This window comes from Manacus vitellinus, unplaced genomic scaffold (genome assembly GCF_001715985.3).
Source record: "Manacus vitellinus isolate BGI_N305 unplaced genomic scaffold, ASM171598v3 scaffold_2_pilon, whole genome shotgun sequence".
NCBI classification, from domain to species: Eukaryota; Metazoa; Chordata; class Aves; order Passeriformes; family Pipridae; genus Manacus; species Manacus vitellinus.
The window spans coordinates 4,081,929-4,105,934 of record NW_021940208.1 but is presented as its reverse complement, the minus strand read 5'-3'; the positions used below and the strand labels follow the sequence as shown (position 1 = coordinate 4,105,934).

General features: G+C 40.5%; 1 protein-coding gene across 2 annotated transcripts in view; it reads right to left on the bottom strand.

Moving 5' to 3' along the window:
* Positions 1–21,588, bottom strand: part of TMEM135 (transmembrane protein 135) — a 172,764-nt gene extending 151,176 nt beyond the window's left edge. For both annotated transcript variants that reach the window (XM_029960946.1, XM_029960947.1), the window contains exons 1-3: positions 21,417–21,588; positions 8,098–8,225; positions 2,323–2,415 (exon numbers count right to left, since the gene is read on the bottom strand). In XM_029960946.1, the coding sequence (XP_029816806.1) occupies positions 2,323–2,415; positions 8,098–8,225; positions 21,417–21,557 (362 nt within the window). In that variant the 5' untranslated portion in view covers positions 21,558–21,588. The remainder of the gene's footprint in view (positions 1–2,322; positions 2,416–8,097; positions 8,226–21,416) is intronic.
* Between the last annotated feature and the right edge of the window lie 2,418 nt (positions 21,589–24,006).

Here is a 24,006-nt window from a genome sequence, read left to right as displayed (position 1 = left end):
ACTAGTTTTCATAGACAGGATAACTATATTTTATAGTCACCAAATAGAATACACATGGACATATTAACGTGCCATTTTATCTTTATAGAACTGTAACAGCAAAACATAATGCAGATCATTTCCCAAGTCTATCTGAAATTTCTATGCAATGGCAGCTCCTCTCCTCATTGCCACTGTCATGCAAATTTGCAATTATATATTACACAGATACAAACTATAATCAAACTAGTTCTGTAACACACTAAAAAACGCGTTCCTCCTCAGGGTTATAATGCATCTAGCCAAGCTATCCATCTCTTTTTCCCATTCTTTCATAAGAATTATAAAATGTACAAGGCTGGCACACATGAACAGCAACACTTGAAAGAAAATCTGATTTACAAGCCTGCTGTTCCCAAGTTCAGGACTGACAGGGATGCTGTGCAAGCAAATGCCAGTGTGGTACTTAAAATAGGGTATCCACTTGGGAAGAGATTAAGTGATTAAGTTCAATGTTGCTGCCAGCTGCTAGTAGCAATTTGAAGGGCTAGAGATATGTTTATGAACTCAAAACAGGACTTTTTCCCACCTCCCTGTATTTTCCCTACAATCTGTTCTAAGCTACTTAGAAGATAACTGAAAATGTCCCTGTGTCTCCATGTGAAATGTCAGTTTCCTATGGGACTACAAGTCTATTAAAATTTGATTTTGCTAGTAACAGAAGCTAACAGGCTAACAGATGTAAAATCAGAAAGTCATATTTCACTGTCAGCAGCAGGATTTTGCACATTATACATAGTTGCCATCTGAGAACATACAAAACAACTTCATATTTAAAAAAAAAAAAATCTAAACTTTCAAATACCTTTTGATGTCTTTAACATTTTTTTCTTTAAGAACAATGACCCCACATTTTCATACATGTGTTATACCGTAATACCAACACTGCCTTTTTGCCTTTAACTGATGCAATATAATGTGGAGTTGTAGGCAAAATACCTTAGGTCACACATTATGAATTTGGACAGAAAGAAGAATAACCCTCCAGGAACTAAGTATTCTAGCATTATTGATTGCATACATGCTGTACAAATCTACTTCTGTCATTTTCATGTACCTCTCTTTTCTATTTCTTTCAGATTTCAGATGCTAAATACAAGCCTGTTAACATGTCAAAGCTTTCATTTCACATTGCCACTAAGACTTTTAGAAAAACCCATTTGATATAAAATTTGTTTTCCTACTCTTTTTGCTACACTTAACAAGCTCAACTTTGCAATTTTCTCATAGCTGTTCCACTGTTATGCAAAAACATTGTACAGGTTTGGGCTCATAAGCAGTTACAACTGTTAACTCACAAATACTCTAAAAGCTACAAGAAGTTCATAGATGGACAACCAGCCTGATTTCTTCTTCTTTAATGTTATCTAGAAATATTAGAAGTCTGGCTCGGGAAAAGCCCCACATTGTAACAGGTCTGTAGGAAAAGTTAAGCCAGTGTTGTCACTGATCAAAGCGAAAAATGCATTTGCTCACATGACAAAATGAAACACTGATGCCAAGGGCAGCGCTGGAGTCTGTGTAACTAGACAAAGTTCTACTGAAATGTATCCAACCTCTTAGGAAGTAATTACAGTAAGATGAAATCAGTCAGCTAGAGAGGACATCAAAAAGATAATTAACTTATTTGGTAATTTGATTATGATTATTTTCTCTATAGTTACATTAAAGAAAGTGATTTGGAAGTGCTTCCACATTTCCACAACCTCTTACACATCCTCAGTCTTCAAAAACAATCGCTAATGCATTCTTTCAAAAGGACAGAACTTTGACATACCTAAAACTTGGCTTGAGATATGTTTACTCCGTGATTGAATAATTTGGATTATTTCAGCTCACCCACAGTTTTTTCCACAACATCCTAGCAGTCCTCTACCTTAACTAATCTCACATTAAACTCAAGTCATCAGCAACTTTCATCAGCATTCTTCTTCTCTATGACTAACTGCAAATATTATTCAAATTATATTTTAACAAACAAACAAGAAACAGTTTCATTAGGAAACCCTAAGCAACTGAGATTCATCAGGCAATCCTGAGCAAACCAATTACATGTTAAAGAACAAAAACAAACCATAAACAGGAAACTGAATGTTTGTAAAGTGTTTTTCTCACTGTTGCTTTCTAGATTGAAATATAAGGTTCCAAAAGACACTGCTTCAAATGAACTATATTTCCAGCATTCTGAAACAAAACTACTGAATTGTCAAACGTCGCTCAACAAATGACCACAACAAGAAATATTACTGTATAGAACTGAAAATCCATAAACACAAACCCTACCTGCTTTTCCTTTCGATGAGAATAGCCATGTAAGAAGCTGGTAAAGCAGCACCAAAGCCAGGAGACCAAAAGTAGAATTTTCCAAGTATCTTCCTGAAAAAGTAACATATATGTAACATGTACACATATTACATGCAAATGGAACATTCAGGTACAACACCATATTTCACCTTTATCATAAAATTACAAATGATTTATTAATTTTGTCCTTTTACATTAATCTGTACTTACTAATAAACACTAATAATTATATTTTTACACTTGGATAATTCTCAGAGGACTTCCCCAAGTGTTTCATAAACATTAAATACCTGAAATACTTCATAAATGTATTCATTTCATTTAAATAACTAGTTTTCTTCCAGGAAAGCATGAAAGCTTCTGAAAAGTTGTAGATATTAATTACAGAAAAATCTTCTAAAAAGAACTTATATCTGCTTATCTCTCTGCTACTGGTCCAAATACATCTTCAGGAAGACGTGCTTTGTGGAATGCAGGAATGCAATCAGGTGAGGCAGAAATCAAATCAAATAATTATAATATACATCACACTCGAAAGAGATAATCCACTGATGCTAAAAATAGGAAAACACACATTTACAGTAAGCCAAGGAATCAATCTCTACATTACAAGTGGAAGCAACAGTGACTTCCCAGTCCTATTAAGCTGGGAAAGCTCTCATTTTTTGCAATTAGATCTGGATTTCATTCAGAGTCCCCACAATTTCAACTACTGAAATTCCTAAAACAATACAGTTGAAAAAAAAATAGTTACACAAATGACAGTATCTTTCTATAGATAAAGAAAATCTTTCTACAAATTGGTCACTGTTAAAGGAGGAAAATCAAACTGCATGTCTGACACAATGTCACCAACCACATTTGGTCTGCTCAGGAGACCTGCACCTTCAAACTAATTCAGGCTGATCACAGAAGCAAACAATAGTCAGACAGTCATGACCTTTGGTAGCGTGATGATAAATATACTTCAACTATATCAATGCTGTTCAGCTGATAACCACTATTGGTGGAAAAACAGTGCTACAATGGAGTCTACCCTTCCAAAAACACAGCAAACAAAATAAACAAACAAAATGGAAAACACAAACAAGGTAGAAAAGGACATTTTCTTAGATAAAATTTCATGTTGGCAACACAGAAGAGAAAACAAAGATAATTAATCAACACTACCTGATTAGTTCACTTTCATTCTTCCTGTAAAAGGCATAAGCAGCCTCATTTCATACTTCTCCAGCAAAAATAACATTACCGGCAAGCAATGCCAGCTTATGTTTGTAAGTGAAAAGAGAGCCAGTGTATCAGCAGCAAGTGATGTAATGGCAATTACACACACTGCTCATTCCCACGGCTGCAAAAGGATAATTTCTCAGGATGACAATGCCAAATGCTGCAGGACCTAAAGTTCATTATTAGAACTCTCTCGGAAAGTAATTACTGTATGAAGTTACAGAGAAGTCATTTTAAACATCTTAATAAGTATGAACACATCTTACCAGACACACCTGTTAAGTAACAGAACAAATGTCTTTTCTGTGGGAAAGAAACAAGAATTTGTTCTTTTGGCACGGTTTAGAATCCCTTTACAAATCCTTACAAGTATGGGTTGACAAGATTTCGGAAACAGTAGCATATTTTACATAATAAAGCCTAGTGGAAATCAAAATGTCCAGTCAGTAAGTGAAACAACTAAACGACTCCTAAAGTTAATGAAAATGAGTTTTTGTTATTATTTGCAGTTATTTTCACATGGGGTATGGACAGAAATTGGAATGAGAACTATGAGTTTTTTCACCTAATTCCTCAATGAACAAGCTGTACATGGACAAATGTAATTACTCTAGTAATTACTCTAGTTGCTAGACTAAGAGATCCATGTCTTCATGAGGTTTTGCATTTATTAGAACAAAACATCTAAAAATCACACCTTTCATTTAACAGATGTAATCCTTGTCAGCACTGGAGCCTAGCACTTCCGTCTGAAGCCCAGACAGATGTAGTCTTCTGGATCTCACCAGCAGAAGAGATTACAAGCCCCAGCTGGCCTGTCACACATCCGTAACAGAGAACATCACCCTCACTGCTCTGCCAAAGAACAGGCTGTTCATAGGCCCTAGTTCACTTCAGCAAAAAAACACGAGGAAAAAACAGTCAGGCACATTAGCTTGGCAATCCCTTATAGAACAAGAACATCTATTCACAGCCTAAATCAGTGCTGATACTGGATTCAGATGTTTCTGAAATTCTGCCTACCTGTGAAATGCTGAGAATATTAAACAATCCCTGAAATTATTTTAATTGCATTTCCTTGCCTGAAATTGTACATCCTTGCAGCAGTTTCAATTTTGGTGGTTTTCCCTTGTTGAAAAGAAGCAAATAGTGCAGGAGTATCAATAAGATATATTAGCACAAGCCGGAAGTCTCAGTCCCAATTACATTTCATACTTAGATCTTTTAATTGTTACTGGATGACTAGTACACACAAGGACTAGAGATTCACTGGGACTTTGGTAAAGGTAAGAACAGATCAAGTAGTTATTTGATCCAGGACACCCTATATGCCTACCAGTACACCTTCTCCTTGGTGCTACAAAAGAAGGAAACAGGCAGCTCTCCTCAAATCAGGAATTGTGCAGGTAAATATGAGTTAACATGAGCAGCTAGAAACCTCTATTGCTTTGGTCTAGAACTCCAGGAGGGTAAGAGCAGTCAACTGCACAGGCCTTGCTGGACAACTTTGCTTCTGAGTTACTGCTGCTCCTGCTATAATACACCTTTCAACCAAAGAAAGATATAAAATCTGCAGCATGTATCCTACTATACAAATCTATCAGATCCAAGTTCTCGTTACTATGTAGGACCAGATTTAGAGCATCTAGGTCTCCACAGTCTCAGACAATCTCCTTCCATGGTTGCAAATCAGATCCAGAAAGACTCAGGACAGTTATGCAGAAAGAGAGGTACTGGTGTTTCTTTGATGGATTAAAACATACAATACCAAATTGCATTCTGGCCTGGAAAATCACTTACAATTACTTTTATTCTCAGGGGCTACTGAAAATACACTGTACCACACAGCAATACATTCAAGGAATAATACGACTTCAAAACAAAATATTAAAAATATATATTTTTTTTTTAAATTCATAAATTGGTTAAAAAAAAAAAAGCAAGATTATATGGCTTAAGCTGCATGACAATGTTGATACTAAGTAATTCCAAGTGAATGACTTGTCAACATTATGAGCTTAGGAGAAACTCTTAAAAAGAAAAAGGCATACATTACTCAATTTGTAAAGGTGTCATGTATTTATTCAGCTTCCTGGCATGTTCTCATTTTCTCTCCAAATAACACTTACTCACTCCTTGACCATATTCAAGTACTGAAGTGACTTGTTCAAATTAGCCACACATGATGACCCTCAAACACCTGATTAATAGCAGCTAGTTTAAAGCCCATCCTTGAGTGAGGACAGAGCTGCTTTTACTCTTCCCACAGCATTACTTAGTACTTTTCTCTATAAAATTTCATAAATGACTTTAATCAACACATATTTCAGAAATGGGTGAGTGTAGATTTCTGTAACCTAAATAATCTCATTCAATCTCTCATATTAGTCTTCATCCCCTTTTCCAGATTCTCTAGGTATATCCAAAACAAAGGACACAACAGGAACTTCACTAGCAACCTCTTCCTATTACAAAAATCAATCATTTATCCCTTGCTTTGTTTCACATATATTAACTATTTGTTAATCATTTACTAATTCCTGGAAAACAGAGAACCCTTCTTCTTGAAGAGTCCTAGCAAGAAATCTTGTCACAGTCACCTGGGAATTCATGTAAAATGCACCAGGTGAATCATCACGAGGTACATATTTATTCTTCCAAGCATACTAGTAAATTTGGAAAGTATGACTTTTCTAATAGTCATGTTATCCATTGTTTTTTCAAATGTCATTTAATAGCTCTTACATATCCTAGTCATTTACTTGCTGAGGCTCTGAATTTTATTATGGTCAGAACAGCTGCAAAATACTCATTATAATTGGACATTCATGTACTTCAAAACAGGCACAATTCCTATGGCTGCCTAAACACTTTGTTCTTTTGCCTCTAGTAATGATTCCAGTTCACCAGTTTCAATCAGCTCCCTAGCCAACAACTCTAGTTGCATGTCCCGCAATTGTAGGTGGTGGGCACTGTGCAGAGACCCTGCCAGCAAGGATTCTGCCACAGCTGACAACTCTTCATGGGAATCTCTCTGCAACAGAAAAAACATGTACAGCTCCTGAGGTGCTGGTGGGTTACTGTGCTGCACAACTGTAAGAATGGCAGGTTAAACATTTGCAGGTATCCCTTGTCACATTAAATTGTTAGAATTATCCTCTGCATGGCTCTGGCCTAGGTCAACCCAAACAGTGCTTCAAGGGAACTTGGAGGGCACTTGGACTAAGTAGCATTTCCATTACTCAGTCTGCATCTGGCCCTGGGAGGTCAGAACAGCTTTAGACACCTGTGCTCCATATAGGTGAAAGTGATGCCATACCAACTGCCTCCACTGGAAGACACTCATCTCTTACCTACTTGCACAGACACAGTCATAGATCTGCTGGATGGCTGATATCCTCTCTAAGGGGAATAGCTGAAAACCATGAAACTTAAAACCATACTAGCTTAATTTAGAGAGTAACATTTAACTACAGCACTGAAGTAAGGCACTGCAGATTTACAGGCAAATACATGACAGCATAAGGAAAAGCACTCTATAGCTCAGAAGAGTAAAGATAAATCAGTATTAATACAACCTAGATTGCTAGAAAACATATTCTTTAGAACTCATTACTTATATATTCACTTTGAACTTTGCAAATGATTTACTTAAAAAGCATTCCACAGCTCCTCAGGCAGCTCCTCCTCTTCTTAGTCTTCTCCTTCAGCTTTGAAGCAAAGTTTAGAGACCTCTAAACAGATTTAGAATTAGGGCATAATGGGTTTGATTATCTTTTAGTGGGGCTATTGAGTGTGCTGCCAGTTAACTTTCAAAAATTCATAGCTATTGCAGGCTTTACATGTCTATGTGTAACATCTCTTACACTAAATGCATTTAGATATAGGACATTATCATATTCATAAAACAGGAAAGCTTCATCCTGAAGTAACTATCCTGACAGTTACTTGCAATATACACTGGAAACAGCTCAGGATACAGAAGTGCCATTTATACTCATTTTTCAGAGCAAGTCTGTATCTTACAGAACCCCAGAAGCTGTGCTGGGATTTCCTTCATTTATGACCACAATAAGGCAAGTACAAACTTGGATGGCTGGATAAAGTTTAGGATAATTAAAAGTTATCACAGTCCCTGCATCAGGAAAATAGAAATCAATATCAAGTTACATCAATTATTTCTAGGAAAGAAAGATTAGGCTTTCTTAGGTTCCCTTTAGCATCTATTTGAATTTCCTGCAACAATGTATTTTGAATTAGTAAAACAAAGAAAAAGAAGCAAAGTGGATAGATTGTTTACTAATTTAAAAAATTACAAAAATTAGAAGAAAATAATTTTTTAAAAAAGCAGAGTTTCATATTCAGTTGGTAAGAGCAGAAATCAAGATGATGGCACAGCTGTAGCTTTTTTTCTGCAAAACATTACAAACAAGCCTACTACAAAAAGAGACAAATTATTATTTAAATTGAAAAGTTGCACAAAAATAGCTTTACTATTACGTTTCATTTTTAGGACAGTATACCAACCTTAGAATGCAAAAGCAAGCAATATACAAGGTCCCATTTGCCGTCAGAAAGGAAGTTGACTGCAAGATCTCAGGTAGAAGTTTGTACAAATAATAGTCAAGTTTTCGTTTCCTGAGAATAGCTGCAATCTGAGGAAGGAAGAGGGAAAAAAAAAGGGAGGACAAAGTTTAATTCAGTTAGGTTCTTTTTTACACACTGTAAAGAAAAATAAGAAAGGAAAATGAGACATGCCCACTTAAGTAGTAAAACAAAGCCTCTTAAATTTGCTGGGTTTATGAAAAAGACCACAAAGATTTCCTTTGAACTTGTTCCAGCCGTTACAACATTTATACCAGGAAATACATCAAGCAATCCTAAATAGGAAGTATAGGAGGAATTTTATTACCTTGTTACCATTGGCCATAATTGTCAGAAACATTGTCTGCCAGATATCAAAACTTCTAAGATGTGGTAAATTTACACCGAGTTTTATCTTCAAGACAATTGGACTATCACATAATTATGGTCAGTCATTATCACTAAAGTAATCCAAATACAGGCCTTACACAGTGCCTATGAAGTAATGATGTGTTTTTAAATCTTTTCTACTCCAATTAACCCACTGCAAGTCCTCCAAAAAATGTTTGCCATTTGCTGGGAAGAACAACAAATTCCTGAGAAATTTTACTGAAATTATATGTTATCTAAAAAACTGCCTATAGCAGAAAACTGGATCAATCTAAAAAATAAACATTCTTTTTGGCCAGTTTAATGTATGTCTCATGTATTATAAAGAATATCTATTTAATGACTCAAACACTGAAGGTCCTCAAACCCTTTTTTTTCTACAGAAATTCCACAAATAGCTAATGTGGAGGTGTAGCAAACCAGGCTCATCTCAGAGGTACCCAGGGGTAAGACCAGAGGCAACAGACAGTTCAAATATGGAATACTCAGATTAGACCTGAAGAAGAAAAATTTTCATTTGAGGGTGGCTTAATACTGGAGCGGGTTGCCCAGAGTGATTGTGGACTCTCCATCACTTTAATCTTTTTAAAGGAGATCCGTTAAACTTAATGAGAAAAGTCCCCAAGCAACCTCATCTAACTGGCCTTGCTTTGACCACAGGTCAAAGGGTCCCTTAAACCTGTGTGCTTCTGTGACTCCATGAAAGTATAATTTGGGTCCACCATGAGACAGATTCTATTGTTTTTTCATTTTAATAGCATTATTATCTTTATCTGCACTGATCTCCCAGGGAGTCTCTAAACTGGCATGAGTTTTCAGTCAATGCTTAGAGAAGTTCCAAACAGAGCAAGCTACATACTGCTGGTGTTGATGAGAACAGACGTCTTGTCAAATTGGTACTGCCAACCTCTCTCAAAGTCTTGGTTGTAAGAGAGAGCTATTCTTCTGAAACACTGTCCACTCATAGTGAATAGCAAGCAGATGCCATCAAAACATCAAATCAGAGATGAGGCCAGGGATTCTGGTAAAACTAACTAAAGAAAAGTTCTGCCAAAATCTGTTTCCAAAATGAAGCTTGAACTAAGGATTAAGAAAAAATACATGCACGAACAGACTTCTGAAAACAGATTTACACGTTACTTAATCAAGTGTCAAGACTGCTTAAAGCATAATGGATTAGGCAATAATGCAATCCAGATAATCTATCTGTTGAAGGAAAGTCTTAATATAGTCTAAACGCTGGATAACTAGTTGCTGTCTCCTCAGCTATTTCTAGCATGTTGTATGAAGGTCACAACACAGGAGCAAAATAACATTTTTTTTTTCATTTTAAGAACATAGCCTTTATACCTAAGTGTGAAGCCTTGCTTCCTCAGACCAAAGTGTCAGAAGTGCAGCACAAAAATACTGGTATCTTATATATTAATGTTAAATCAAAGTAAAAAATTTACTTCTGTAATGTCTCCAACAAGTTTTAGATTAATGTAAATTTCTGGTTTCCCTTCTCTTTACTATCCTACTCCCAAGTGAAAAATAGCAAAGAACCAGAAACAACAACACACAAACCATTCAAAAGAAAATTGTTCACGATAACTGAAAGAGATGTATGCGGGAGAGCAATAGAGCTTAATGCACACCCACTAAAACAAAAAGCTTATAATTTTCTAAGGGCTTTATAGACACCAACTAAGCTAAGTGTTGTGTACAGCTGAAAACAGGCAGGAGCAGACTATGGAGTTCCTCTCCTCCACCACCAATGGTGCAATTACATGGAAAATATACCAGAGATACTTCCTGGCACCACTTTGCTCTCCCTATCAGTTTAACACATTTCAGAAAAGTATTATTAAAGTTGAGGTTGTAAAGACAGAAAGATTATAAAATCTGACGTCACACCGCAGCGGTTCATGGCTCCCACTGGGATACACTTCACTCGAGCAAGCTGGGAGGACATTGTGATGAAAATTAAACTCTTACAAAAATGCACTGCTCAGGCTTAGCAGTGGACATCAGTAGCAGACAGCATGGAAGGAGAAGGCATCAGGACATCCAGTAGGTACTTCCTTGGCAAACTATTAATGTCCACGAAGATGCTAACAGATGTAGGAGGTTTGTAAGTAACCTGAGACTCCCTGCAGAGTCAGACAGACAGAAAAGAATGCCTCATTGACCTTACGGTCTTGGCTCTCCAGCTACAAAAGGAGCACAGGAATCCTAGGACACCTTCATTTAGAAACCTCAGGGTGGTCTCTATCAGGATCTTAGTGTTGATAGTTGTAAAAGTTAGTTTGAGCTGTTACTCCCTATGAGAATGAAGGACTGTAATTCTGACATAACTCAACCAAACAGTTTACTACTCTGTATCCGGGAATGGCCCAATACCTCCCATTGCTCTTTTCACCCTCTCCATAATTTCTTAGTTTCACTCTTCTCTTTTTGAGATGCAGCAACAATAATTTTACAGAATAAAATTCTTCAGTACTTAAAAATTATTGTAGATGTTCAGCTTTAGTAAAACAGCACAGCCACAAGTGTCTGTTGCTCAATGAAACACAGACACAATGCTGCCTCCCCTCAATCTCCCACTGCCTGTGCTGCCTCATCTCACCTCCTAACCCAGCCAATCCGCCATAATCTGGGGAACAGAAGCAACACACTTCTCACATTACTCTGAGACCCTCATTTCAGTGGAGAGAAAAGCAAAATCCATGTCCAGTGCTGCGTCTCTCTCTACTTTATTTCTGAAGCCATGGTGCTTCTCCTGGCTATTACCCTTTACAAGAAGAAGACTGCCTAAAAGAACGTCTGCAACCAGGGAGAGCAGACTCTACTGAATGCCAGTGGATTCAGAAACAGGTTTCACTTTATTCGTGACTTCTCCAGGCAGACCACAGCAATGCAGCCTTACCCACCTCAGGGTGAAGAATGCTCCAGCACCTGCCCTGACTAACAGCGGCTTAGGAATACAGATCTGCTGCAACTTCCTATTCTGGCTTTCCACAAAATACTGAGTCACTCTTAAAATCTCCTATGCTTGCCAATGACACTAAAGTAACAATTAATGACACTTTCTCAAGCAGATTTGCTCTCTGCAGGTAAAGAATGTCCAGGTTTGAAAGACTTACATAATGTTAAAGATTTAGCTATTTATTGTTCAAGAAGAATTCCCACCCTATTAAGAATTAGGCATTTGCATCAGGGTAGAGTATAATCCTCCTTGTAACTTAATTTGCAAGAATTCCAAAACACCTGGAAGGTAATAAAGAAAACCCACATTTCAAAAACTAAAATTGATTGTTTTCCTTTCATCACAGTTTCAGTTTTCTTACACTATGATGCACTAAAGAGAAACTTTAAGCAGTAGTACAGCCTGCAGAAGCAGTCTTCATTTGGCCTATGTAAGCAGTAAACAGACTTGAGTACTTATTATCCACAGTCCATACCAGCAGCTGAGCTGTTTGCCCATAACAGCTTTTGCAGCCCTTCCTGCTACTTAAATTCATTTTCTTCTATCTCAAAACCAGCAGAACTCAAGCTATCAGAGCTCTAGAAACAGGATAGGGAGTCCAGCTTTGCTTTTTTACCTTCTCATCTTCGAATACAGACAGCTAATAAATCCTGTCTTTCCCAATCTCCCATAAGGAACAATTTTCTAGATGCTCAACACTCAACAACTACGAGCAAAGGGGAATTTAAAACAAATCATGCACTGCCACAGGGCAGATGGCCTAAGAATGTCCAAAGTTTTTAGAACTTTCTAATTTTCTTTTATTTACATCCACAAGTTCTAGCTCTTGGCCCCCCTTCAGTCCAGTAGTCTGCAGAAAATGCAGATACACTGCAGAAGAAGAAACAAATGAATTGCAGTTAGAGGAAAGAAAACGATCAACAGGGGCACAAAGGATTAATCTGAAAGAATCCTAGATATGTCATCATTAAACACATAAAGAGCAGAGATCAAAAAAGGTAACAGAGAAAGCTGAAAGTAACATACTGAATTCCTAAAAAGATCAGTTATGTTAAAATATTAAGAAATAGTCAGAAAAATTTCAAGTTGCATTGTTAAACTATATAATCTGTGTATCACTGGGTATTATGAGGGTAAGAGTAGGTGCGTCTGGACAAAATGCAAGTAGATCACAACACTGCAGTTCTCAGACAACCAAAATTTTACAGCTGCAGTCAGACAAGACAAATACATTACTCTTTAATAACATATAAAAGTGAGAAATTGATTTGATAAACTATATCTTGTGTGACATCTATGCCCTACACACGCAGGAGGAAGGAGCAGGGGATTAAATACCTGCCAGCCTGACTTCCAGAGAAAATATTTCTGGCCCCAAACATGATTAGTTTGGTACTAAGAATGTGGTCATGCAAAGCCTCTTGAATAAAAAAAGTGAAGCATGCAGGAAAGAAAATTTTCTTTCCACACCTGAAGACTGATCCAGCACTGCCTGGTGTCCCATTACCACCCGTGGGAAAGCTGAAAACAGAAAAACTCTTGACTTATTTTTAAGAAAAGCAACTCTTTTCCTTGCTTCTGCACACAACTTGAAACCCAAAATTCAACTATGCTTTATGCAGGCCTGGCAGTGTCAGGAGGCTTTCGGAGGCAACACCACACCCTCATTCCTTATAAACACAGGGAAAGAACAGCAAGATTAACACACGACAGCTACCACAGCAAAAGACATCACCAAAAACAAACCTGCCCCGCAAAATCCTCAGATACTCAAGCACCAAAACTATCCCCTAACCGCTGATTAGCTTTTATACACATAGCCCAGACTGGGAGATTTCTCCTTCTCCAGGTCACAAACCCAAGGTAAACTGCCCACAGACTTCCTCTCCAATGGTAATTGCCCCATTTCCCCTACAGTTTTAAACAAGCTCTGATGTAACTCTTACTAAAACCCTTTAGCCATTACCATCTTGAAATAGACAGAAGTGTTCATATACATGAAAAACCCTATTTAACTCATTTAAAAAACTGCTATGAAATTATACTTAGAACAGGGAGAAAGACCACAAGAGACAGGCTTCAACATCTCTAAGACTGTTCTCATGTGAACAGAAATGAGGGTAGAAGGCGGCAATGTGGGGTTTAGACATTTTATGTGCAGTACAATACAGAGGAAAGTTGGAACTAGAGCACCCCTCAAATCAAATACTCCTGAAGTAATACACTGGTCACTCCAAGAATAAACATTGTTAATGATCTGAACTCTAAGATCTACTGTATTTTACGTCTGAAGCACAAAAAAAAAAAAAAAAGACCTGCTCAGTAATAATAAAGAAATAGACAGAAAAAAATATTTTCTGGCATTAGCAACAGAATTCACACAACTGCATTTTGACTCTCCAACATAAAAAATGTAACTATGAAAAATCAGCCCACCAGTTTCAGGATACCATCAGTTTGCAGAACAGTATTACTAACTCTTTTTTTTTTGCTTTTAATTTAGTCTTTATATGAAAATGTTAAGCCCCACAGAACTAAGAAATCAGAAAGTATTTATTCTGGCCTAACCACCGAAAGAATATATGCAATTCTAATACCATCCTTAAAACACAGCCACATGGTCTAGAGCAAGACTTTGAAGCAGGCTATCAGTGTTCCAGCAGAAAAGGAACAGGAGACTCAAACCCAGCCTTTGCCACGATCTGAGGCAGCAGCCAGGCCCGATTATTTTAACGATGTGTCATGTAACGCCTACAAGGATTTATCATCCAACCACAGTAACCTCAGCTTCACCTCCAGTACCCTCAGCCTTCACCTATATCCCTGGAACTACAGATTCCACAAGAGACATTGCACACTAAGGATGGTTTGACTTAATGAATGCGATAATTGGCTGACCAATGTACACAGTCTGACAGGTTACACAGAAGGATAAAAAAACCACAGACCTTGTGCCAACTATGCTGTCACATACAACATCATTCTTCTCTGCCTCCTCCATCAAACCACCATTTCTTAAGTTTGTACAAGGTATATTTCTTTAAGAACACTACCCCTCCATCAAAATTTAATGAAATTAGACAACACATACAGCACTGATTGGTGAAAAATGGAAAAAAGCACTATTGTCACTCTACCATTCCCTCCCAATACACAACTAAAAATCAAGCACATCATAACAAACTTCTATTGAAAAGGAAAAAAAATAAAGGGGAAAAAAAAAAAAACTACAGAAATATTCAGTTTGCCAAATCTCCAGGAAGGCAGAATTCAATACCAGTTATAAGCATGGCTATCTGTCATGTTTAGGCACCTCTAAAATGCAAATTTAGAGATGATCAATAATGCTGTGTACATGGTTTATACAATCCATATGCTGCAAGTCATTAAAAACCCAAGGAAAATTTTATAAATTAAGCCACGTGTGCATGCTAAAAGCAAAGCAATCCCCAGTATTTAAAACAATTGAGAAAATATCTCAGATTGCTCAAGTGGCAGGTTGAGCTACAAATTTATATCAGATTTTTTTCATAATTATATTCAACTATTTACATTATTTATAACCGTTTGCAATTGTGTATGAATTTTACAAGAACATTAGTCCTTTGCTTTATAAAAATTATTTTTAAGTGCTTTGGAGTAACCTAACCTCAAAGTGCCCTCAGGTAACATTTGGGTTTTGAAGACACTTGTTCAAATCAGTAATTTGTTTCTCATGCCTCCTCTGAAACACTCAGATTTGTTTTTCCTCAATTAGATCGTCCCTCCTGATTTCACAGATTACAAAACTTGGCTTCCAGATTGTTTAATTTTCCTGCAATACTCTGAGGAAGAGTGTGTGCCTCCTGCTCTCTGAGTTCCCCTGTCTCTCGTGAGATGTTATCTGAGGATCTCTGTCAGCAGGTTGGGTTGTTTCAATTCCGCTTTTTAAAAATTTTCCATATCATCCAATGGATCTAAAAAGGAAACAAACAGTACTCATGTGCTCTTTGAAAGACACCTAAACTATGTTCAATCCTGGCATCACTCTCATTCCATGACAACTTATCTTTACCATTTGTTTCCCTTCTACTTAAATGAGTAGGGGACTATTTCTCATTCCTCTTGAAGTATCTAACTCAGCATAATTTCCAAGCATTTTCCTCCCACCCTGAAAATCTTGCACTCTACTATACAGCTGTAACAACTTAAGGGAACAGATTTACATCTCCCCCATAAACAGACCCTTTAACAACTTCTGCTGGTTCCCAGTATTTGCAGTGTCTTTACCAAGATCTTTGCTCAGTCAAAGTTCAGTCAAGGTAGAGACTTTCCTTGGTTTCCACCATTCCATGATGCAGGTTCCTTGCATCTTTGAGCATAAATTCTTCAGTCCACCTAAATTCATTGTGTGATTCTTTCTAAATTCTCAGGACCTCAGCAAAAGCTTATTTTCAATTTATGAAAGAATTTTATAATGTGGCCCAAAAGCCACCTGAGCAGAGCAGAATGATCACAGCCTGAAATGAAGAAGTCTCAGGTTCTTACTTCAGCAACATTTAGGCTAGTTTTAGTCATATTTAAGTCAGTTTCCAGAAGAATCTAAGGGTAAGAAAACACTGACCTGCTTGTCATTCATAAAACAGCAGAGATACAGGACACTGCACAGCACTAAGATGAGCAGATATCCAAAACAAGGCAATCACACACCACTATCACAGCAACTACAGGTAGCTGCTGTCCTGACAGAACAGAGATTCTTAATGGCCCAACCCAGAGATCCAAGCGGGCACACAGAAGCATATTCCAGAATAACAATAACATCCTTCTTAGTCTCCCCACCCTACTTCCAAATACACATTGGTTTGCAGCACAAACAAACAAAAAGCACATTTTAATATACCCAGTAATTCTGGACTATTTTAGAACACAATGTGGCCAGTGCAGCCTTCTCACACACCTCAGAAAGATGACACGTGACGGCTGTGCCTACAGTGGCAGACAAGAGAGGATCCATTTTAGTGTGAGCTGGCTCCCCAGCTTTGCTCAGGACCAGTTCAAACAGCTCTCCCCAAGAGAAACTGCACACAAAGCACACCTGAAGCAGCAGCAGCATGGCCAGTGTGCACTGACCATCCTTGGGGACAACCTGCAGCCCAACCCTACAGCAATGTGCACATGGCCAGGAAAGTGATGTGAGACACACACTTCGCTCTACCTCACCTCGACCTTTGGCTGGTGATTCTGTCTTCCATACAATAGTTCTCAAAATAATTCAGTAGTGCAATAATTAGAGTTGTTCTTGTTATTACCTCCAGTCAATTAGTGATCTACCTGTGAAGGGACTTGCCAGCTGCCACAAGCACCTTGCTCTGCAGCTCCCTGGCCCATGCTGTACTCGTACCAATGTCCTTCCCACTGATATTGTCCATTGCTGGCAACATTTGTGTCTCTGACAGTATGATATACAACACTGTCCTATTCCTAAGGAGCTTACAAAATTAAGATACAGAATACAGATACTGAGGGGTCAAATAGGGCCTAGGAAGACAAGAGCACCGGAATCCTAAGTAGGAGAAAAACCTTTTGACACAGAAAGAGAAAAAAGCAATTGGCATCTAAGAACCTGAAGGTTATTTATAAGCACAGCAAGAAGCAGATATGGTGCAAGTATGAAGACATATTAAAATAGAGCAAGCCCCAAGGAACATTAAAAACTGTACTGGAGCAGCAGACTCTGGTCACATCTGTTCTCCTAAGGAATTGGCTGAACCATCCCTCGGTCCAGAGGACATGTGAAACAGACCCGCTGGCACCCACACAGCACTGGGCCTGCTGCTCCTCTCCATGCCAATGCATCTGCCTGGGAGAGACGCGTCTGGAGTCAGCCAGGAGCAAGCCAAGAGTCAGCTTGAACCACAAAATGGTCAGTGCTCAAGCTGTGCCCTGGCTGTGTCCTTCAGCAGCAGAGGTGAAGGAAAGGTAGCAGGTGTAGGGTGGGAAGAGGCTGGTGCTGGAGACGAATATCTGTGTTTCAAAGGAAAAGGAGAAGTACAGAAGTTAAACTGGAGAGGCAGGGAGGGACCCTATCTTAAATTAGGTGAAGAGAATACATGATCAGACTAAGAGAAAGAAAAGGTGAATGGCACGAATGACCCTTGCCATCCTGCAGGCAGAAAGTTAGAAGAATTACCTCAACAGCAAAGTAGCAAACAAATGGTTTTTACCTTATTTAATTAGGAGAAAATGTTACCACCTGATCAGATTATCTCTGATACTCTACAAAGACTTCATAAAAACAACTAAGCACACCTATCTACTGCAAAACTATAATCAAACAAGTGTCTAAAACATAAAGGAAAGAGTGGACTTTGCTTTAATGCATGTGATAAATGCCAGATTACCCATGTGAAATCAGCAGAAATCTTGGGAAACAGAAGCAGAGACAACTAAAAGCCAGTATTCCAGCCCTTCCCCAACTTCACGCCATTTCCCTGTCCAATCATTCTCTTTTCCTCACCTCTCTGAATTCCTAGAAATCTGAATTCTTCAACTTTAAAAATACAAGATGACATCTTCACATTTTGTGTAGCTTTCACTAATCTAAAAAAGAAGTATAAGTGGAACAAAGTACAGCAAACTCTGACAAAGGACTTCATTGAAGTTTTAAGATATCAAGGCAGAAAGTTTTTAAAAATTGTAATTATAAGGCTTATGGAAGTTCGGGGTTTCTTTTGGAGGTATAAATGTTAAGCCACTTTAACTGTTATTTTTAAGTGGGTCTCAGAAGACTTGCATATTGGGACACTTGGGTTGTGAAACACAAGCAGTCTTAATTACAAAATAGGCATTCTTGTCAGCCACTTTGTAAGGGGAGGGGCAATTCAATTTAGATGTAAAACCTGTTTTTGCTAAAGCAATCAATTCCTACTGGAGCAAAAATAAAGACAGTGAAAGTACGACTCAAGGCTATCCTTTTCCCAACTAAAAAAAATCTCAAGCACAATTACTAAAAAGAGGAAAAAAAACAACTAAACAAACAGTACAGAACTACTTATAAGCAAAGACTCTATACAACCACTTACTGAGAGCCGGTATTTCACTTATCAAATACTAGCACCACTTAATTTGACTCCATCAGTCCCCACTGACTGAAGAGCAACAAAACATTTAAGAGATGTGGAGTGTAGCTGTTTTGAATTTGGACTCTGGATTGTAACTGTCCCTAACCACGTTCTCTCACAGAACAACTTCTGACAATTTATTCTCATCTATTCATTCTCATTCACCTCTACACAAGCTTTTGTGAAAGGAAACTCTTTCATCTCCCTTCCTTAGTTATTAGCTTGTGGCAACAGGAGGAACAATCAGAAGCCATTTTACAGGCTTGACATAGAAAAATAAAGTGCATTTTTTTGTTGCTGAGCTCTACAAAGGACCGGGACTAAGCACTACCAGAAACATTCTGAACATGCACTGATATAACTATTAAGATAAAATAACTTAAGTCCATCCCCTTACGTGAACCTTAGAATACAGAAAAGGTCTGATCGTTTGTGTTGTCCAACTGTGATATTTCATTTACAAATACAAGGTTTTCAAGCACAGCTGTAAGTCCAGCAAAGAATGAATTTTGTGATGATTCCCTTAATTCAGGACTGTCCTTTCCCTGCCAAGCTACTTAATGTGGAAAGCCTCTGCTTCCCCCTCTGCAGTCCCCACTGCACCCTTTCTGGCTCTGATGCTCGTCAAATTCTGCTTAATAAATCAATTCTATTCATTAATGTAGCTGAAAATTAGCCCAGCTAAAAGCAGGGTAGTAGCCTCTTCTGGGTCAGCGAATGAATCAAACCTGCTCATGGAAAGATGAGGTCCAGGACACACAAAGGAAGAAGTACAGTTATGTGTCTGGGAATAGAGGCTGGCAAGTGCTTCCTTTCTCATTAGATAGCAGCAAGATTTTAGAGCAACTCAGCTTTTAATCAAGTTAAACACTGTCAACAAAAACCTAGGAGAAATTAAAAACTGCAAAGAAGGCAGTGTAAAAACTGATGCAGAGGTTTTACAGTACAGTAGGACATTGGTTGAGAAGGTTTCCACCCCATTCTGGGTTTGTGACAAGATATAACTGTTTATGGGGTCACAATGCAAAACATACGAGGAAAACATTTTGGATTTTTAGGTTTGGGGGTTTTTTTCAGAGAAATAAAAAGTGGGAGCTTTCTCCCTAACCCATGACTGCACAACTGAGTCAACTTAACAGAGTTACGAGCAGAATCTCTTGACCAGGTTTGGCTGCTGGGGAACTTTGATTCAATTATGGAATTGTTTAAGCTGCTTTATCTTTTGCCTGACAGATCACCACTATACCTCTCATGGCTCATTTCACACCCATTCTCTGCTGGTACAAGTATTTATGCTCCCATAGAGCAAAGCAGATCAGAAAATAGATACAAAGAAAATAATACTGGGGAGAGGGAGAGGAGGAGATGGAGTGTTCTTTATATTCATTTCCTGATCCAGCTTATTGTATGCTCACACAAACAGCTGCCACTTGTGTTTGCATCAGTTCAGAGTGAAAATGTTTACTGTCAGACACGGCAACTCCTCAGGTTCACACTGCTACCAGTTACTCTCTTTTTTATCATACTAATGGACGTTGTCACAATTTTTACTCAAAGAGCACTTCAGTGGGAGCTCAACTGAGTTATGTCAGGACTGCCACAGCCCCACTCCTTCCTTTCTCTTTATTACATAGCTTGATAATTTTGTTGCGCCAGCCCCGGTACAGAGTTGAAAGTGCAGAGTTTGGAGGCAGCTCAGTAGCCAGCTCCCCACTCAATCCCCCACGTGCCACTACATGACAAGCACAGAGGTGAAGACAGACTGAAGTGCTCACCTGCAGCGATTCCAGCTTAGATTGGCTTTCAAAATATGTTTACACAGATGGATGCAAATAGATCCCAGCTCCTCTACCGACACCCTAATTTGCTGGAAGTGTACCAACTGCAACTGAGGTGATATAACCAAGTCTAACTGCATGCCCAAGCTAAGATACCTCACCTGTAGGATACTCTCTGAGTACCTAGACTACTTCAGCCTTGATGTATTTTTTTTTTAGTCTTGCTTCATTATGCAATGGACTCTCCTAGATCCTAAGGCACTGATTACCAAGGTGTCTCCAACAGCAAGACACACGTGCATTACACTTGCTACTGCCGAAGACACAATGCCAGCCTCCCAGGCAAACATTAAGTCTTTTTATCTGGGTATCATATGTAATGGAAGAGGGCAAAAATATGATGTTTAGGCTGTGCCCATGCCCTCCTATCCCACCAGCTTCACCCCTATCGCAGCATGTTATGCCTCCAGACCCCACCATCCCCTATGGCCTTATTCTGCCCTCGTAGGCCCAGATTCAACACACTCCCCGTCATGCTCTTCCCCCCTCAGACATCTGGTTCTCCCCCGCAGACAACCCTCCAACCTTCAAACCAAGCTGCCCCCACTGCCATCCCTCTGTCCCCAGCACCAGATCTCCTCCTCCCCCCAGTGCACCCTTTTGGCTCTTCTGCCCCCTCACCCCAAGGTCAGGCTGCCCCTTGACTTCTCCCCTGCCCTTTCCCTCCCAACACAATCGATTCCCACCCACCCCAGGGCAGACTCCCCTCGCCCTGACACCGCTTGTGCCCTTCCCAAACACCGCCAGTGCCCTTCCTGCTGGCCTCGGGCCAGGCTCTCACCTTGTCCTCTACACCCCCCTCTTTCACCCCAGGCCAGGCTCCTTCCTGCTCCGGTATCCTTCACGACGTTCCACCCAAAACCAAGGCCAAGCTCCCCCTTCTCTGACACCCCTCTTGCCCTTGCTCCCCCAGGCCAGCCCCCGCTCTAGGCCGGGCCGCCCTACATACACACCCGCACCCACCAGGTAGAGGGTGCCGTAGATGCGGAGGGACTCAGCCAGGGCGCTCTGTGTGACGTGCAGCACAGCCCAGGAGCACCGCGGGTGCCAGGTGTGCCCGATCTCGTAGCAGCTGTGGGGAATGGATTTACTCAGCGCCGCCATCTTTGCAGCGCGCGCGCGGAGCGGAGCGCAAGGGAGGGGGCGCGGGGCGCGCGCGGCCGCCGCGTCACCGCCGGTGCCGGGGAAGAGGTCGCGCGGGGCGCTGCGCGCGCCGGGGTTACTCGCGGGCACGGCCGCGCTCTCCCCACACCACCCCCCGCGCGCGCCGCTCGCGTGAGGCCCGCAGCCAATCGGCGGCCGCCGGGGAGCGGCCGGGGCGGGGGTGGCTCGAGCCGCGGGAGACGCGGGGGGGGACGGGGGGAGAGCGCGAGGCCTCCTGCGGGCACCGCGTGTCCCCTCGTGTCCCCCGTGGCCCTCCTGTGTCCCTTCTTGTCCCCCTTGTGTCCCCTGTGTCCCTCCTGTGTCCCTTCTTGTCCCCCTTGTGTCCCCCGTGTCCCGTCAACCCCCGCGGCGCAGGCGTTTAGGTGCCCTGTAGGTTTCAGGTCAGAGTCGCAGCGGTACCGGTTTCGGGATGTCCGGTGCCAGAGTGGCTCCCGCGAGCTGGCCGGTTCTCACCGTGCTGGTGAAAGGTTTCGGTGTGTGGGCAAGGAGTATACACGGAGCTCAGCATTAAAGATCGTCACGGGGCTCAAGTATTTTCCTTCTCGCAGTTTTCTCATAGCCTGCAAGGGCAGCAACATCTCCTTCGGCTCACTCCACCTGTTCAGTCCTATTCCTCCTGTTTATCATGTCATTCTGCATTTCCTCCTGAGCCCCTCAGTCATGTCAAATGCCCTATTTCCTGTCTTAAGTGGTGTGGCCTCCTCACAAATTTAAGGTTTCACTCCTGTGATTAGAATGTTTGTCGGCCAGCTCTAGACTAGAGTTTGATAGACTTCCTGAGGAACAGATTGGCCCTTTGCATGAGTCCTCGTGTAGAACTGTGTATTAAGTGCAAAGTCTTCATAGAAAGAAACTCTTTAATTATGAAGAGAGAGAGTAATACCAGAAAACAGAAAAAATGCATGCACACGCACGCACACACAAACACATGCGCGTGTTCTGCATGTCCCATGTGCCTCCTGCATCCTGTTACCCCTGCAGGGAATGAGCATAAAGAGAAGCCTCCTGCAGCTCACTCCATGAGGTGTGGCTGGCGGCAGCTCCCAGTGCCACAGAAGCAGCCAGGACACACAGACAGACAGATAGAGAGGGAGGTGATTAATTAAAGTCAGAGAGTTAAAGATGGAAGGGACTGGAGGTCATCTCATCCAATATCCCTATTTAAGCAGGGTCCCCTAGAGCACATCACTCAGGATTGTGTTCAGGCAGCTTTTGGATATCTCCAGTGTGGGAAACTCCACAACTTCTCTGGGCAATCTGTTCCGGTGTGCGATCACCCATACAGTAAAGTTCTTCCTCGTGATCAGGTGCAAATTCCTGTGCATCGGTTTCTGCCTGTTGCCTCCTGTCCTCCTACTTGACACCACAGAGAAGAGCCTAACTCCATCTTCTTGACAACCTCCCTTCAGATACTTACAAGGATGAGAAGCAGTCATTCTTCTCTGGGCTAAACGGCCTCAGCTCCCTTCAGCCTTTCCTCATATGAGAGATGCTTCAGTCTCCTAATTACCTTTGGATACGATAGCGTTTTTACAAAACCACAAAGGCAATGACTGATGACACAGTTACAGCTCAGTTGCAAAACTGGCATCTGGTTCCAGCTAAATTTTGATAATTTAGGTCCTAAATGGGCTGTGTGTATCAGGACCTGGGGATTTTACTTGGGTATTTGTTAAGCAACAGTTTGCAAATGCTCTGTTCTGATGGAGCAAGTACACACTCTATCTCTTGTGCCATGGTGAAGTCAGGAGGATATTGTTTCAAAACCTAGGTGAGAGATACATCCTGAGGTCTATAGGAAGATCAGCAAACGAACCTGCAGTCAAATGCAGACTTGGAACAGATCCCCCTTACAGCCTGGCTCCAAGTTGTCCTGCTGAGCCTGCTGAGTTCCCCTCCCCGATCAGACTTGAGACAGCCTGTAGCACTGCCAAAAATACAGAGCAAATTTGTCACTGATTTTGCAAACCCATTTACCGTTCTTCCAAAGGAGCCTGCTGTAGATGCAAGAACATACTTGCATTTCAGTTTTATCAGCCTATAGATGTGCAGGTTGGATGATTCACAGAACTTGGGGCCACTGAGAGACTGTTTGCAGACTCCCAATAAAGCTGCAGCAGGAGATTGTTGGCCTAAATAGTTCAATTATGCTATTTCAGTCAAGCGTGCTTTAGGTAAAACTCTGTCTATGACAGTCTATTTAAAATCTAGTAGGAGACCCTAGAGATAACTTTAAATTCAGCTTTAGTGCTGAGGTGCAGCTCCCCTGCAGCTGTGGTTGCCTGGCTGCCTAACGGAGTGGATATTGCTGTGTGCTGACTCTCGTAGGGAAGCAGCCTTAGCAAGATAACCTGCTACAGCGTTGTCTGGACTTTGGCTGGGACCTTGC